This window comes from Grampus griseus, assembly GCF_964374135.1.
Source record: "Grampus griseus genome assembly, chromosome: 6".
NCBI classification, from domain to species: domain Eukaryota; kingdom Metazoa; phylum Chordata; class Mammalia; order Artiodactyla; family Delphinidae; genus Grampus; species Grampus griseus.
This window is the reverse complement of record NC_139000.1, coordinates 32,737,524-32,755,840: the sequence shown is the minus strand read 5'-3', so window position 1 is coordinate 32,755,840 and position 18,317 is coordinate 32,737,524. Positions and strand designations below refer to the sequence as shown.

The 18,317-nt window shown below is 51.6% G+C and overlaps 1 protein-coding gene across 1 annotated transcript in view; it reads left to right on the top strand.

Moving 5' to 3' along the window:
* COL15A1 (collagen type XV alpha 1 chain) overlaps window positions 1-18,317 on the top strand; it is a 102,650-nt gene that overhangs the window by 59,541 nt on the left and 24,792 nt on the right. Inside the window, exons 15-25 of the mRNA XM_082657472.1 lie at window positions 146-208; window positions 7,147-7,182; window positions 7,600-7,740; window positions 7,922-7,990; window positions 8,811-8,846; window positions 8,953-9,036; window positions 10,320-10,385; window positions 12,827-12,862; window positions 14,957-15,019; window positions 17,419-17,487; window positions 17,595-17,630. Coding sequence (XP_082513598.1) covers window positions 146-208; window positions 7,147-7,182; window positions 7,600-7,740; window positions 7,922-7,990; window positions 8,811-8,846; window positions 8,953-9,036; window positions 10,320-10,385; window positions 12,827-12,862; window positions 14,957-15,019; window positions 17,419-17,487; window positions 17,595-17,630 — 699 coding nt within the window. The remainder of the gene's footprint in view (window positions 1-145; window positions 209-7,146; window positions 7,183-7,599; window positions 7,741-7,921; window positions 7,991-8,810; window positions 8,847-8,952; window positions 9,037-10,319; window positions 10,386-12,826; window positions 12,863-14,956; window positions 15,020-17,418; window positions 17,488-17,594; window positions 17,631-18,317) is intronic.

The following is an 18,317-nucleotide window of genomic DNA, read 5'->3' as shown; positions in this document are numbered from 1 at the left end:
TGTTCTGCTATGGGCTGACACAAGGCTTTGGACCCACTGGCCTCACCCACTTGGTCTTCCCAGCCCTGGCCTCCTTTTCCAAAGAGGGTTCATATTTGATTCTTCTCAGAGATGTTGTGGGCTGATTATCCTTGATGTTCCTCAGGGCCCTGAGGGAAAGCCTGGACTTGATGGAGCCTCTGGCCTTCCTGGAATGAAAGGGGAGAAGGTACGGAGAAGAGGGGGGCGGGCTCCAACACGGGGAATCACCAGGCCCAGCCTGCCTCTCTGACGTCCAAGCCTGACCTTGCCTGATCCCATCCTGGTCCGCGCTGCTGGATGTCTCCCCATCCCGGAGCTCTTTATGCCCAAACCTGCACTCAGCGTCTTCCCCTGCCCACTACTGCATGTCCCCAGCTTCCGTGAATGGCACTGCCATCCACGAGTCCAGCCCCCTGGACTCGAAAGCAGAGTCTTCTCTAACTCCTCCCTCCTCTCCCTTTCCTACCATGAACCATCTGTTGCCAAGACTGGCCAATCTGATGTCCACCTCTCTTTCCGCCCTGACATGACGTTCATCTCTCCTCGCCTGCAGTGTGGCATCAGGCTCCTCGCTGGTGCCCCCTTCTCTCCACCCACAATCCAGCCTCCAGCTACCTGCCCAGTCCATCTTCCTAGAGCAGGCTCTCACCACGCACTGCCCTCTCCACTGAGAAAGCGCCAGCAACCCCCCGTTGCCTGCAGGACAGAGCCCTCACTATGTGCAGACCTTCAAGGCCCTTCCCGGCCTACCTTTCCAGCTCCACCTCCCGCCGCTTCCTTACACACCTGGCCTCCAGGCCAGCCAGCCAGCACTACTGAAAGGCTCTGGGCTTGCACAGCCTCCTGGCCCTGGCCTGTGGTTTCCTCTCTGGCCTGTCCTTTCCCTTTCCTCATTCTCAGAAGTTCCCAGTCCAGGGAAGCTCTCCTGGACTCTGTGAGCAGAAAGTACCCCTCCTTCCTCTGCTTCCCGTTAGCACAGTACTGATTCTGCGGGACCCCTCCAGCCAGGGTCACTGAAGCTGTTGGCTTACCAGTCTGCTCCCAAGCCCAGCCTTTCAAGCAGGGTGTGAGCGCTGTCTGTGTATCCTTAGAACCTAGCCCAGGCTTCTGTGAGCAGTTTGATGCATGAATGAAACTTCTTCAGGCGCCCTTTTTGCCCTCCATTCCTGAGTCTCACACGCCCTCAGTCTCGCTCTTCTCTGTAAGCCCCTATAGTCTTCCGTTAAGGTTAAGCCACGTGGTGCTGTGGGGCGGGGTTCCTGCCCCTGCTGTGCTCCCATGTTCCGCAAATGGGGGAAATAAAGATAAGGTGAGCTTCCTTCTAGAGATGTAGCCGTGAGCTTCACTGGGGTTCAGAGGAGGGAGGGGCCTCCCCTCTGGGGTGGGGACTGGAGGCCTTCTGTGTACCCAACCTGGACGGAGTTTTGGAAAGTGCTGACTCCCTAGACACCGTCCTTGTCACTGAATTTCCAGTTTCCGTCAGCTCTCAGGAGTATTTTTATTGAAACAGTAACTCGATTTTCGTGAAAAGCTCATTTCTCAGAAAAAGAAGAAATAGTCGAGCTTTATAGAACTCATTTTACACATACTGTTTCATAAGAAATTAAATTTTGCAGGAAACATCACAAGACTTACTCTCATCTTCCTTGTTCTTCTTACCAGCTTCCCTGCCCCCGACACTCCACCCACACCCCGCCCCACACCCCTCCCACACCCCCCTCCCCACACCCCCCTCACACCCCTCCCCACACACCTCTCCCCCACACACCCCTCCCCACGCAGCCCCCTCCCCACACCCCCCTCCCCACAAACCCCTCCTCACAGACCCCTCCCCACACACACCCTCCCCACAAACCCCTCCCCACACACCCCTCCCCATACACACCCCTCCCACACACACCCCTCCCCACACACCCCTCCCAATACACCCCTCCCCACACACCCCTCCCGCACACCCCCCCACATACCCCTCCCACACACACCCCTCCCACACACCCCCCTCCCCACACACCCCCCTCCCCACACACCCCCCTCCCCACCTACCCCCCTCCCCACACAACCTTCCCCACACCCCCTCCCCACACACACCCCCTCCCCACACACCCCTCCCACACACACCCCTCCCCACACACCCCTCCCCACACACACCCCTCCTCACACACACCCCTCCCCACACACACCCCTCCTCACACACACCCCTCCCCACACACCCCTCCTGCACACCCCTCCCCACACAGCCCCCTCCCACACACCCCTCCCAAACACCCCTCCCACACACACCCCTCCCACACACACCCCTCCCCACATGCCCCCAATACACCCCTCCCCACACCCCCCTCCCCACATAGCCCCCTCCCCACACAACCCCTCCCCACACACCCCTCCCCACACACACCCCTCCCCACACACACCCCTCCCCACACACCCCTCCTGCACACCCCTCCCCACACAGCCCCCTCCCACACACCCCTCCCAAACACCCCTCCCACACACACCCCTCCCACACACACCCCTCCCCACATGCCCCCCAATACACCCCTCCCCACACCCCCCTCCCCACATAGCCCCCTCCCCACACACACCCCTCCCCACACCCCCCTCCCCACATCCCTCCCCCACACACCCCCTCCCACACCCCTCCCCACACAGCCCCCTCCCCACACAGCCCCCTCCCCACACACCCCCCTCCCCATATACCTCTCCCCCACACCCCCTCCCCACACACCCCTCCCACACACCCCTCCCACACACCCCCCTCCCACACACACCCCTCCCACACACACCCCACACACACCCCTCCCCACACACCCCCTCCACACACACCCCTCCCACACACCCCTCCCCACACACCCTCTCCCACATACCCCTCCCCACACCCCCCCTCCCAATACACCCCTTCCCACACACCCCTCCCCACACCCCCCCTCCCAATACACCCCTTCCCACACATCTCTCCCACACACACCCCTCCCCACACACCCCTCCCCGCACACCCCTCCCCACACACACCCCTCCCACACACACCCCACACACACCCCTCCCCGCACACCCCTCCCCACACACCCCCTCCCCACACCCCCCTCCCCACACACACCCCTCCCCACACACCCCTCCCGCACACCCCTCCCACACACCTCTCCCACACACACCCCTCCCACACACACCCCTCCCCACACACCCCCCCTCCCCACCCCCCCACACACCTCTCCCACACACCCCCTCCCCACACACCGCCGTCCCCACACACCCCTCCCCACACACCCCTCCCCACACATCCCCCCTCCCCACACACCCCCGTCCTCACACACCCCTCCCACACACACCCTTCCCCCCACCCCTCCCCCGTACCCCTCCCCCACACCCCTCCCCCACACCCCTCCCCACACACCCCTCCCCACACAGCCCCCTCCCCACACTCCCCTCCCCACACACCCCTCCCCACACACCCCTCCCCACACCCCTCCCACACACACCCCTCCCACAGACACCCCTCCACACACACCCCTCCCCACACACCCCTCCCCACACACCCCTCCCCACACCCCTCCCACACACACCCCTCCCACAGACACCCCTCCACACACACCCCTCCCCACATCCCTCCCACACACACCCCCTCCCACACACCCCTCCCACACACACCCTTCCCCCCACCCCCTCCCCATACCCCTCCCCACACACCCCCCTCCCCCACACACTCCTCCCCACATACCCCTCCCACACACACCCCTCCCCACACAGCCCCCTCCCCACACACCCCCCTCCCCACACCCCCCTCCCTACATACCTCTCCCACACACCCCTCCCACACACACCCCTCCCCACACACCCCTCCCCTACACCCCCCTCCCCACACACCCCCTCCCCACACACCCCTCCCCACATACCCCTCCCACACACACCCCTCCCCACATACCCCTCCCACACACACTCCTCCCCACACACCGCTCCCACACACACCCCTCTCACACACCCCTCCCCACACACCCCTCCCACACACACCCCTCCCACACACCCCTTCCCACACACCCCTCCCCTACACACCCCTCCCTGGCTGGTCTCAGACTTAAAAATACCCACGCCCATGCCCACATCGGCACACAAACACCCTCACAGGCGCATTCTGCAGCTGCTCAGACGCTCGGCTGTGCACGGAGCAGCAGGCTTGCCCAGACTAATTGTGGCAGATAAATCACATTTTTCTTCCTGGAATTTGCTGTGAGGCCTAATTTGTTGCCCTGTGTGTATACGATGTTTTCTGGTCAAGGAAAAGTAGGCTCTAGAAGGACTTTGAAATTTTCATCTGGAGAGCTGGAGGAAAGCCTCGCACATGACATTTACCCCCCACCCCCACGCCCCCCCCAAAAGTAAACCAAGGAGAATAGTCTGAATGTGAAATAACAAAAATTGCTAAAGAAAATGAATAATCTCAGGGATGTAACACCACATAAGATCCAATGATACATTTGATCCTTGATGCCCCTCTACAATCTCTGCTCAGCTTACACACCTTCAGTGACAGGGGACTCATTTCCTGCCTTTATATGTACAAGCTGGATAAAATCATCTGTTTCTGAGAAAGATAAATCAAGGTCCCACATATCTTCTAGAACTTCCTTTGAAACTGCTACAAGGTGTACTTTTGATTTGAAAAGAGTCAGGAAAGCAATTGAAAAAGTACAGTTTTTTACCTTATGAACACCTTTTCCTTGAACGGGGTCAACTGGCAACACAATAATAATGTTTTCAGAGGATAGAGTCCAAAAGTCAAGAGATGGGACTAAGTTAACTTCTATTTCACAATATCCCTGACTGTGATTTGACTTGTTACTTGAAAAATGCATAAGGTTGGTACTTCCTTCAAGGACAGATTGCGTCAGGCAGCAGAAGATGGTGTGGCTGGTCACACCCAAGAAAAGCAGACAAAGAAACTGTAGCCTGCAGATTGGGCAACAAAACTGGAACCCGATTCTTTCTGTTTCTGCCTGGGATAAAAGGTCACACTTAATTTTTCCCATGTCAGGCCAGCAGGCGGGGAAGTGACAGAGTCTAGCCAGCCAGCCTTGCTTCCTTCTGCAAGCACCCCTCTCCTCCCACCATCCCATAGAGTAACGGGATTCTTTCTGTGATTCTCTCTTCAGGTGTGTCTCTTCTGTTATTCAACCCTTCTGTAGAGTACTTTCTCTCAGCAGTTATATATTTTTGTCTCTAAGGTCTCTAATTGATTTTTTCTTTTTTAAAAAATTTATTTATTTTTGGCTGTGTTGGGTCTTTGTTGCTGCGTGCGGGCTTTCTCTAGCTGTGCTGAGCAGGTGCTACTCTTCACTGTGGTGCACGGGCTTATCATTGCGGTGGCTTCTCTTGTTGCGGAATACAGGCCCTAGGCGCACAGGCTTTAGAGCGCAGGCTCAGTAGTTGTGGCGCACAGGCTTAACTGCTCCACAGCATGTGGGATCTTCCCGCACCAGGGCTCGAACCTGGGTCCCCTGCATTGGCAGGCGGACTCCTAACCACTGTGCCACCAGAGAAGCCCTGATTCTTTACTATAACCACTGTTCTTATTTCATAATAGTTTGTCCTTGTTTCTTGGCTGTAATATCCTCCCTTTTCTCCCTGAGAATATATAGTATTTACTTAGACTCCTGATTGGATCGTGTTCTTAGCTGTTTCCTCAGGAAACCTTCCATGGTTGATGTTGTCGTTTCTCTTTCGGAGTGTTGCCTCTCCTCAAATGTGTAGTGTTTCTTGTTTGTGTGTTTGCTTTAGAAATTGGAATCCCTCTTTAGTCTGTTTCCCGCCTCTGTACAAATTACTAGGGAGTTGGGTGGTAGCTAGTTCTGCAGGTTTCAGGAAGGCGACGGGAAGAGTAGGATGTACCATCAGGCAGGGTACCTCAACAGCTGATCTTAGGTGTTTGGGGTACCCCTGGACCTCCCAGGGTCCACTAGCCACCTGGGGCTCTGCCCTATCCCTTTGCTCCAGTAAACAACTCTTATTATCCTTGTAGCAGGAGTGGAAGTGGGAGGTGAGGGGAGATGGGCAGGGCTCCATGGCTATCTAGCTCCAGAGTTTCAACCTATCTCCCTGTCAGAGCCACACCCTGCTCCTGGCTTCCGCTCCTCCCTTGCCTGCTATTTTTCTACCTGTGGTTCCTCTCCACCACTGGAGCCTCTGGCTTTAGCTTCCCATGTTTTCTCTTTGCCATTCCTCACTGTTTCAGATTCAGTATCACTCGCCATCTTATTTTTGAGCATGACTATTTTGGAACTATCCACTCTGTCATTGCTATGGATTTGATATAGGAAGGGGAATCTGGCCCAGGGAAAGAGGGGTTTGGGAGAAGGCACAGCCTTAGATGGCGGGTGTATCACGGTGTCAGGGCCTTCTGTGTGGCCGTGCAATTGCTGGCTTCTTCTCTTGTGGGTGCTTCTGTGGTTTCCTTGGAGGTTCTCTAGCGGGGAGCCCCCGACTGCAGTCCTCTGATGTAGTGCAGTGTCTCCTGTGCTGGCCACTCCTGACCATCAGCCCCCATCGGTCCTCCCCTCTATCTGAGCTCGCAGCTGACTCCTTTCCTTGGGATCCACATCTGACCCCCCAGGAAACCTGTACTGTGTCTCCCATTGGCGGTGGACACGCAACCTGCTTTAGAGACCCCACCCCACCCCCATTTTGGGGCTATTCCAGCCAGATTTTGGTCTTTAGATTTTTCCAGAAGAGAACCAGCCATCATCCACATATCCCCAGAAGCCTAGGGAATACGTATCAAATTCTTGAAGTCCCTTCCCTTGGCTTCGAGGAGGGGAAGCGGGCCCACCCAGTACACTGACAGCTCTCCAAGGGAATTCTTCCTCTACAATCTCTTCCTGGTTAATCTTCAACTTCTCCTTTTCACTCTTGAGGTAGGTGATGAGACAATAGTTGGAAGAGGGGTTTCACAAGCTTTCAGCATGACCTGCTTAGCAAACTCACAACTACTGTAATGGGCTCAGGTTTGAGACATCAGTCAAAACTGAGCAGGAAGAGTCCCATTTTAATGTCCTGTTACTTAAGAGTCTGAAATCCTGCGTTTTCTTTTAAACGTACCTAATGAAATATATATTAATTGGCCCCGATTTTTTTTTTCAGGGAGCAAGAGGACGTAATGGCTCATTTGGTGAAAAGGTAAAAAATGAAAATGAAGAAGAAAAAGCTTTCTCCTCCTTCCTCCCCTCTCTCTGAGTTTAGTATAATTGAACTGTTGGGCTAGAGTATTGAATGTATAAATGTCATGGATCAGAGAGAAACATCTGGAAGGAACTGCTTGGGAAAGGCAGAACAGCTGGAGCAGAGTGAATAACCCACCAGGTTTTCTCCTTTCTCACCCACCCCACCCTAATTCATTCAATGAGCGCCATTAGCTTATCTCCAAGTGAAATGTCAATTGGCAAGATGGCTGTTTCTGTACAATCAAGTAGCACTGATCAGAGAATCCAACGATCTAATTAAGTTCAAGGAACAATTTTCTGACTCGGTTGCGGATGTTGTTCCTTCCATGAGTGACTCCAAGGCTAGATAATCAGCCTGTCCCCTTCCTTACAGGGTGATCCCGGCAACAGAGGCTTACCAGGACCCCCAGGGAAAAATGGACAAGTTGGCGCTCCTGGGGTCATGGGACCCCCAGGGCCCCCTGGACCCCCTGGGCCCCGAGGTCCTGGATGTACAATGGGACTTGGATTTGAGGTGCGTTTCCTCCTTTCTGTGGTTAAAGAACAACGTGCGCTAAGGACTACCGGAAAGGCCAGCTAACTGAACGCCAAGGTGGTGCTGATTCCCCACTGAGCCCCAGCTCCCAGCATCACACCTGGCACAGGGAGGTGCTCGGGAATCAGTACTGAAATTCTCATTCTTCTTCCTTCCCTAGGATACTGAAGGCTCTGGGAGCATCAGGATGTTGCAGGAGCCCAGAATCTCTGGACCAACGGCTTCAAGTGTAGGTTGACTTTTTACACCTTCATTTTGAGGATTGTCATGCTGTCACGCTGGAGTGGAGAGGCTGTGGGGTGCCATCCTGGCTCTGCTACTTTCTCTAATTTACCCGCTCTGCGCCTCCAGCTTCCAGCTGTGTGGTGGGGAGACCAGGTGCTCTTTATAGCTTGTTTCTTTGAGGAGTAGCACAGAGGTTTTGCACAAAACATCATGTGGGAAAACTTGAAAATTATCTTTCTCTCTCTCCGCAGTCCCTTACCATCAAGCATCTCTGCTTCATTGCCTCCTTCCTGCCGCCCATTCAAGACTCACACTTTGCCCCGTTTCAGAATCCCTCGCTCCCAACAAGTACCCTCCCCCACTACATCTACCCCCTAGGGAGGTGTTGTCCATCTTCTTCTATGACACCTGCTCTCAAGAGGACCAATCCCCAGGATCTCATTATATTTGAGATCCAAGTGGTACCCAGAGCTGAGCACACCAGTGCAAGAGGAGCTGAGCCTCACCAAGGGGAGCAGCACAGCCCCCTCCATGATTGAATAGGAAGACCTCCCCCACACCCCAGATGCAGAGTGCTCTGGGTTCAGGGTCAAAAGGACACTCACCCCGTGCTGGGAGAGGGCCTCTGGTCCTCTTACTGTCTGGGAGATATTCCTTCCTTCTGACTCTGTAAGGGGAATTTGCCCCTCATCTTTTGCTCCCATTATCTGGGACAAAATCCTTGTAAGAGCTTAGGGAGAGATGGCAAGATGGGAGGATAGATGGAGCGTGGACAAAGTGAATAGAAAAAAACCCAAAGAATATTTGTTTGTCTGTTTTGCCAGGGTCCCAAAGGAGAAAAAGGAGACCAGGGACCCAAGGTGAGGTCACAGATCTGAAGTGGGGGTGAGAGAAATTTTCAGCCTGGTTCTAGGGGCATTATCCACATACAGTGAATTTTTTTTCCACTCTCACTGCTATATCCAGGGTGAAAGAGGGATGGATGGAGCCAGCATTGTGGGACCCCCTGGGCCCAGGGGGCTACCAGGGCGCATCGAGGTCTTATCTAGTGTGAGTATCACCAGCATGGCTGCTTTTGCTAAAGGGGAGGGAAGGTTGTCCACAACTTCAGGGCCTTCAGGGCTGCTCTTTATGCAGGGGGCACGTAGCTGGCGTCTGGTGTTGGAGTTCCTACCTGCCAGCATGGCCCACCTGTCTGTTCCTACCCTGGTACCACTATTGTCACACATAGTGTGTCCAGAACCCTCTCTTCTGGTTGGCAGCATTTGCAGTCAGGAGACTGAGTGTAACAGAGCTGTAACCAAGAGGCAAGGAACATAAGTGGGGGAATGAGGGAGGAAAGATGGTTTAGGTTATGAGAAATCAAGGAAGACTTTCTGGAAGAAGTCTCCTTGAGCAGGGACTTGAAAGCTAAGAAGGATTTACCAGGTAAGTATGGAGGACAGGACTTCCAGAACTCAGGTGGTCAAGACACTCTGAGCCGAAGCGCAGAAGAGAAAAACATGGATGTGTCCAAGGCACAGGGAGCTGATGGGCATGGGGGTGGGTGGAGAGCGATGGAAATTTGGAGAGAAGACTGGGATGTGGGCTGGGACACGATCACAGCCACTGAATATTAGAACATCACATTTGTGAAAAACTCTTGCCCTTCCAAGAGAAATAATGTCATACTGGGACATGACAGAGAGACAAAAAGTCCCAAATAAGTGGAAAAAAGAATGACTAGAGTTTTTTTTTTTTTTAAAGTATGATTAAAAAATATCAAGTATAGGTAAGGGTGTAGTGAAATAGATAATCTCACATACTTTGTTGGAAGTGTAAGTTGTACGGCCCCTTTAGACAGCTCTTTGGCAATCTGCTAAAACTAAAAATGTTCATACTGAAAACTTCCATATGGAAAGACCTCCATGCTGTATGACTGAGTGACAAAAGCAAGTTGAAGAATAATACCTGCAGCCTGATGCCATTTATATAAAATAACCACGTGGACAAACACACACACACACACCCAGCAACACTGTTTTCTGTGGGTATTAATATTAATTTATAATTATATAACATAAATATAATATTTAAATATATATATTTAAAATTATAAAAGAAAAGAGGCATTTACGTATGGTGCAATTTTAAGATTCATCGAAGAGGAAAGTGATAAGGCGGCTCAGGGCTGTGTCGTAAGTGGGAGGGATGGGTGTGTTGGTAGTGGGTGGGTGTTGCCAGTGTCTGCTTGTGTCTGCCATGCGGGGTGACTTCAGTTAAAGCCTCACAGCCAGGAGCAAGGTGGGACACGTGCCACCCTCTGTCTCTTTGTCTGATTTTTCTCTTTTCAGCCTTTGATCAACATCACCCATGGATTCATGAATCTTTCGGACATTCCTGAGCTCGTCGGGCCTCCGGTGTGTATCCACAGCTGCCCTAGAGTGAGGGTCCTACCCAGACACCCCAGCTGAAACTAAGTTGGGTTGGTTTGGAATCCTTTGAGCTCCTGAAGCATAGAGCTAGAGTGTCTCGAAGTAGTGAATAGAAAGAGAGCTTTGCATTTCTGAGAAGTTGCTGTCACATTAATTTGTGCAGGGAGTTTTGTCCAATGCAGTGGAAGCTTCCAGTCCCTTGCATCAGAAATATGTGTAATGGAAATCAGAGAATCATAAGTAACAAATTGATAGATGTCTGAGCAGTGCTTTGGGCATGCTTTTATTTACATGATCTCATTTCCCAGAATGGGAGGAGCCTAGAGAGACCTATCCTTGTGCTGATGGGGAAACTGGCGCATGAGGAGGGAATGTGACTGGCTTCAGTCTTTCTGGCCCCTTTCTGGCGTTTAGAGATTAGGAACGCACAAAGAAGCTACGTTATTTCTGCAAGTCCACAGAGTCTGTCCATGACACAACAGGACCTAAGAGGAAGGAAGCTTCCTCCTGCAGTCTGTGCAGTGAATCCACACTGCATCTTCCATATCTGCTGGTGACAGCTGGGAAGAGAGGAAAGAGCTCTGGCCCTAGGAGCCTTGGGTTCCAGCCCCATCTCCTCTACATAATGCTCTGAGACTCTCATCATCTCTCTGATAACACCTCACCAGCCTTTGGGGCAGCTTATAAGAGGTGATGGATGCGAAACTGCTTTGCAAACTGTGGCACTCTGTGGAAGCCGACACAGAGATTGAGGCTTATACTTCCACAGCTGCGCAGTCCAGATGTCTGCCGGGGCCACCCGCCCTGCAGTCCCCAATGAGGTTGGCCTGAACCTCTGCCATCCACATCCTAGGGAAAATTCAGTGCTCTCCCCAAGGCTTCTGCAAATATCTGCACGATTCCTTTAGAGCCGGTATCTCCTGCTGAGTGGCCTCTGTTGGTGGGTCATTTCACTGTCTCTTCTGTACTACATCCAGTGGGTCTCCCTTTCCTTGATTTCTACTAAAATCATCCAGAACACCCCAGTAAGCAAAGCCTAAAGCAAACAAGCAAGTCATTTCACAAAAGTTTTTCCCAAACTATTGGGGGTTTAGAGTGTTAGGTGGCTTAATTCTAAAGCAAAACACAGACAGCCTAAGATCTAAGAATCAACATCTCCGTTCTAAGAGTCCTTGGGCCTTGTCTGCCCCCACCCCTTCTCTCTTTTCCCCACCTGAGGATCCTCCTCCTGTTCCAATCCCTGACCTCCTCTTTGGCAAATCCAGGCCCTGAAGGGGAAGATTAAGATTTTCCAACTCAGAGGCAGTTCCCTCCCAGCTGTACCTTTATACTTTTCCACTCTACTATATGTACATCATATAGATATATGTATATAGTGTATTATATGTATACACACACACACACACACACACACACACATATGTTAGTCCTTTGTTACTTCTGCATCCTCAGATTCAACAAACCTTGGATAAAAAGTGCTGAAAAAAAAAATTCCAGAAAGCTTCAAAAAGCAAAACTTGAATTTGCTGCATGCTAGCAATTATTTACATAGCTTTTACATTGGTTTTACAGCTATTTACATAGCATTTACATTGTATTAGGTGTTATAAGTAATCTAGAGATGATTTAAAGTGTATGGGTATATGGAGTATGTATGTAGGTTATATGCCAACACTACACCATTTTATATAAGGGCCTTGAGCATCTGCGGATTTTGGTATCCACAGGGGATCCTGAAACCAATAGCCCTCGGATACCAAGGGACGACTGTACAGTATATTGAGAAAGTTGTTGCCGTTCAGTTATATCTCTCTGTATATATATATTCTGCCAAACTCTATGTCTTTAATAGGTATGTGGGTATCTGGGCTTGGAGGAAAAAGAGTCCTGGCCCCATGTGGAGTGAACCACAAATTTTCTGTTTCCTGGAGCCTTTAAAATGGCTGGTCCTTTAAAATCCTCCCTCTTACTGAGGGAAAAGAACTGAGTCTCACCAACTGCCCCCACTTCCACCCCCAAATACCCCAGCACACCCTTTGGGCCCACTCCTCAGAGTTTAGGAACTTGTTTTCTGAGAATATTTGTGGAGGTTGAGCACTGCATTCATTGCCCCAGAGGTTTCTGATGCTGAGTGATTTCATGGAAGAGGAGGGTGGGACTTAAAGTGCCGAGAGTCCTGGCTCGGGGGAGCAGAGGCTCCAGACTCCTGAGCAGCTCCTGACTCTGTGCTGACTAGTGTGTGACTGCACGGTTCCTTCCCCTCCCTGGCCGCGGCATCCTCTGCAAAATGGATCCTGAGCCCCACTGTGTGGGAACATGCTTGGGCCTTTGGAAGGTGCTGGAGGGAGTGGGCCCCTGAGGTACAGGTTCCTGTTGGCCTGGCAATGCTGCTCCTAACCTGCCTGCTTTGTCTGTCTGTGTCACAGGGCCCCGAGGGCATGCCTGGGCTGCCAGGATTTCAAGTGAGTAGCACAGTAGCCATCTTCCTTTGTGCCCCGAGGCTGTATGCATTCTGTTCCTTCCACCTGGAACACCGTTCCTCTCCATCTGCACAACTGACCTCTAGCGCCGTCTTGTTCATGTAGCCTTTCCTCATTGCCCCCATCTGGAGTGATCCTTCCCTCCTTTGAATCCCATAGGGCTTTATTTTCACCTCTGCTGTCGTTCTTTTCTGTCTTGAATAACAGTTATTTGTACCCTTATTGTTTTTTCCTGAACTGTACTGTGACCAGCTTGCAGGGGGTCAGGTCTTGTTCATCTCTTTCTAGCCCAGGGCAGCCAGAGCCAGAGCTGGAGTCGGTGGTTGGCTTCCTATAAATGAGTGGATGAATCAAGCATTTCAAATAGATAGAGTCCGAGTAGATAAAATCCCTGGAGAGAGAGGACGGTGGCGATGGAGGATGGAGAGAGGGGAATCATAGCCTGGAAGTCCAAAATTAATAGTCTGTGTGCACCACGCTATGGGGCTTCCACCATGGAAGGTGAAAATGCATTTCTGTGTAGCAAGTGATCAGTTTAGTCTAAAAGTTTGAGCCTGCACTGAAGCCCAAGGCTCCAGAGTGAAATCTGCACAATTTCTCCATACATTGCAGCTCTGAAACGCCTAATGCCAATGGTGACACGCGCTGCTTCCAGGATAAATGAACGAAATTTATCAAAAAATGTAATAGAGGGCTTCCCTGGTGGCGCAGTGGCTGAGAGTCCGCCTGCTGATGCAGGGGACACGGGTTCGTGCCCCGGTCCGGGAAGATCCCACATGCCGCGGAGCGGCTAGGCCCGTGAGCCATGGCCACTGAGCCTGTGCGTCCGGAGCCTGTGCTCCGCAATGGGAGAGGCCACAACAGTGAGAGGCCCGCGTACAGCAAAAAAAAAAAAAAAAAGTAATAGAAACTTGTTGTTGATGGTAGAATTATAATGATCTCTTTTTCTTTTTTTAATACTTTTCTGAACTTCTACATTTTTTAAAAGGAGCATGTGCTATGCTGACACTAAAAATACATGGGAACTAGACATTAAAAAACAGGAGAGGGTGGCAGCCATGGAGAAGACCTCTTAATTAGGAAGAGAAGAGGCCAGAACTGTGAGCTTGAGCTCCAGCCCCACCTTGGCTGCTCCAAAGCCAGAGCATTTTCCAGACACATTTTTCTCTAAATGACTGGTTCTGTGTTCCCGAGGGAGCCCTAGGCTCCCCAGAAGAGCCTTTGGGACCACTTCAGGAGTAAGGAGGGGGCCAAGTAGGCAGGATCCAGGCCACTGCTGAGGCTCCATTTGATGTATTTTATACATTGGGCTTTTGTTTGACTTTACTTGAAAAAGGAGAATGAAAAGAGTTTCACTGCTAAAAAATAATAGTAACAAATATTTGAAGGCCACTGCGTTAACCCAGAAGGTAGGGACTTGTGAAAAGGTAAATTGCAATAAAGTGTTGAACCTCTTTTTTAGGGGCAGACGTCTGGCAGTGTGAGTCATTGTCACAGATATTAAGTGTATGTTGGAGTTGAGACGAGGTCACCTCTGACCGGGTGTGCAGAATTTTGGTTCTGCAGAGGGAATGGCGGTGGCGGGCAGGTGAGGGGTGCAGAGAGGCTAAGGGGATAGGCTCGCCCCTGGTGGAGTGACAGGAGTGGAAGATGAGGCGCTGAGGCCGGCTGGGATCAGTTTGGGTGTCAGGCTCGGATGTTTGGATCCCATCCCATAGGTAGTGGGGAGCCAGAGAAGGGGCAGGATTCATGGAGGGTGAATGATGGGGGCGGTGGGCTGCAGGACGGCCCCGAGGACCCATGGGTGAGCAGAGGCAGCAGGCAGTTTCAATGGTGCCCATTGGAGGAAACCACAGTTCAAAGAGGAGTGGGGCCTCCAGGCCGCCTAACGCTCAGTGCTGTCTTCTTTCCACCAGACCACAATTTCTAGACCACTTAATATTAGGAAAATATCGTGACTAATTGTGACTTCCACTGGCACTCTGTGTTCTTTTACTTTTTGGAACAACAACTTTGTTTAGTTAAAGCATTTTAATCTTAACAAACCACCGAATACCCTCCAATGATTCCTTCTAGGGACCCAGAGGACCAAAAGGTGACACTGGTGTGCCTGGATTTCCAGGACTAAAAGGAGAACAGGTAAGAAGGGCCCAGCTATCTGGGTGGGATTGTGCTCTAGAACCCGGTAAATATTTCGAATGGGCTGAAAGTAGCTGTTAACTTTTTAAAAATTTGAGATATAACTCACACACCATAAAATTCACCCCTTTCAATTGTGAAATTCAGTGACTTTTAGTATATTCACAAGGTTGTGCAGCCATCACCACTACCTAATTCTAGAATATTTTCATCATGCCCAAAGAAACACTGTATCTAGTAGCAGTCACTCCCCGGCTGTTAACTTTCATGATCTCAAGGTTCTTCCAGGGTGAAGGTGGGGTGGGTGGAGAAGCAGATTTTCATCATAGTTTGGAAAGAGAACTCAACCCAACGCTCCCTTGAACGCTATGCTTTGTCTAACTGCCCGCGGGCACCTGCATTAGAGTGTGCACTCCCCGAGGGCAGGCACATCCACTTTCTTTTCTGTAGCTCCAGTACTTAGCACTGCGCCTGGTACACAAATGGCACTTAAAACATTTGTTGGATGAAAAGATGTATAAGTAATGAATACAATGATGCTAATATTTAGAAGTCATTATTTTATTAAACTATTATTAGTGTAAGCGGGGGCATTCCACACTTGGATGGCAGTCTTGGTCCAGAAGTTGTGGAATATTTAGCATGCAGAGCATTTCCTGAAAATTCCAAGGGCATTGAAGTGACCTTTGTACCCTTCCACATTTGCCTCTTAGAATTAATTTCCCAGTTGGTTTTTATAGATAAGGGGAGAGTGACGTCCATAAATGGATTGCAGTTATTCTGGATTGGATTCATTTATTCATCCATCCATTTATATACTCATCCAGGTTACATCCATTCCCTAAGGTGTGCCAGCCAGTTTCCTGTACTAGGCACTAGGGATAGAGAAATAAGATGTGAGGAACAGACATGCAGACAGCCAGCAGAGTGCATGGTCATTGCTGTAACAGGGGTCTGTATAAAGCCAGTGGGAGCAGCCCAGCCCTGAGCCTGCCTTGGGGAGTCAAGGAGGGTGTGTGTGTCTCTAAGAGGAGGGAGCATTAGGCTACTCTCTTTCCTTCCTCCCCTCACCGTTTTCCACTAGCCCCATGGAGGGGGAGAGAGTCTCCAGTGTCTGTTGGGCCACAGTTCCAGGAGGTGGAGGGTTCAGTGTGCTGGGTCTGAGTTTAGCGTTACATGGGACCATGTCTTGGGATGCCTTTTGCTGCCACGGGCCTACAGAGATGGCGTGGGGTCAGGGCAGTTCTGGCTTGGGAGGAGGCCTGGTCAAGCAGGATTGGCTCTTGCTTTAAACGCTCTGTTTTCTATGTGGCGAGGCCGGGTGAATCTAGAGGGACCTACGTGCCATCTCTCCCCTAATCCCCTGCCCCTTTGAAAACTGGGAAGAGCGCCCAGGCAGGTCTGCTCTGATCCTCGCAGCCAACGCGCTTTCTCTCGCTCTGCCTCTAATGCTTTTGTGCTTGCTTCTTCTTGCTGCTGGCGTGCTCAGGACCGCTTTTCCTCACCAGCGAAGTGGTAAGATCCAAATACCAGGTGTGGGCTTGGGGGACGGAGAGGAGAGGCTGCTTGGCTTGCTTTGGCACCACTGCCTTGGCTGCTTCCAGCCCTGTTGAAGGGAGACTTTCTTGTGGTCCAGCCCAGTTCCCCAGGGGCTAGCATTGAAGTCTGGGGCCAGAACCTTGAATGGTTCCTCTCCCTGGCCTTTTCTCTGGACATATATCTTCTTGGAAACCTCCTGGGATAGCAGGTGGCCCTGCTGAGCACAGGATTGGGGGCAGGATCCTGTGTCCCTGCCACCTGTCTACCCATCTCCCCTATTTCCCAGCAACTGAGATAACTTTGCCTGATCAAGTGAGCATTTGCACAGGAGCCTGGAGTTTGGAGGCAAAGTTTCACACGGAGACTCAGGGCCCCTGTGTTGGAGAGGCCTCCACTGCTCATGCTGTCATCACTTTCCCAATTTTAGATGTTTTAACAAGACTAAGGATTCTAGGTGGGAACAGATCTCAAGTCGAGTTGTTAGGAAAGCAAGCCACCAAATACATTAGGAACCAGAGGTTCTCAGGGGGTAGCCACACAGCCAGAGGTGGGACGGACCTTGTTGGGACTGACTCCTGGAGGGTTGAGAGTGGGGATGCTGATCTGGCAGCAGAGGGAGCCCCAGAGGGGCTTGCAGGACCCCAACCTGTGCTTTCGGACAGTAACTGATGGTACATGGAGCGAACAGTCCAGAGAACATTTAATGACTTAGGAGGCTATGCAGTGTTCTAGCAAGAGGTCATTGTCGGGCAGTGGGGCTGGAGAGGCAGCGTGAAGGCCAGAGAAATCATGGCGATGAGCCTCTGGATAAGGCGGTGAGGCGGAGGCCCGGCTTCATCAAAAGGTTCTCTGAATTGCAGGGTGAGAAGGGAGAGCCGGGCGCCATCCTGACGGGGGATATTCCTCTGGAACGGCTGAGGGCCCGAAAGGTAACTATGTCACCAGATCCTGAAGGCACACATCTTCTACATCCTATCTTTGCTTCTGTCACAAACCGTGTGCATCTGAGTGACAAGTCCGTGTCTCCCTGTTTTAGGGTGAACCTGGAGAGCGTGGAGCCCCGGGACCGATGGTAAGCCAGAGCGTCTTGCCCCTGCATCTGGACTGGGGTTTGAAGCATTTATCGTACTTTGGCTCAACTAGATTGAGTTGTCCCAGCTGTGAAAATAAAAAGGATGTGGCAAAATGTATCTGTGTCAAGGGTAGGCTAACTGCAATTAAATAAAATCTCAGTGGTTCAGCACGATAGCAGCTTAGTTCTCACTTGTGCAGAGTCCACTGTGGTGGTTCCCAGTTGGGCATCTCCCCTCCAGGCAGTGACTCTGGGACCCAGGATGCTTGCATCCTGTGACTCTGCCCTCTGGTGGATTCAGGGCCACAATGGCATCTTCCAGCTGATAGGCTGAGGTTGGGGAGGGGAAAGAGACCATGGAAGATGATGTACTCCACTTCTGGCCAGACCTCTGATGCAGGAGGTGGGGGTGGAAGTGGGGGTGGGGATAGGTCTCAGAAATGTGGTTTAGCTGTGTGCCCAGAAGGAGAGGGGAAGTGGATGGTGGTGAGACCCACAGTTGTATGGGTCTTGCCAGCTAAAGATTGTCATTACCCAGGGAACCTGGGCCTTTTGGCTTCTGGTCTTGGGTCTGCTGCCCATTTGCTGTATGACCTCAAACAAGTCCTCTTCTCTCTCTGGGCTTTTGTCTTCCCATCTATAAGTGAGGGTATTGAATGAGTACTAGATGACATCATAGCGTCCTTC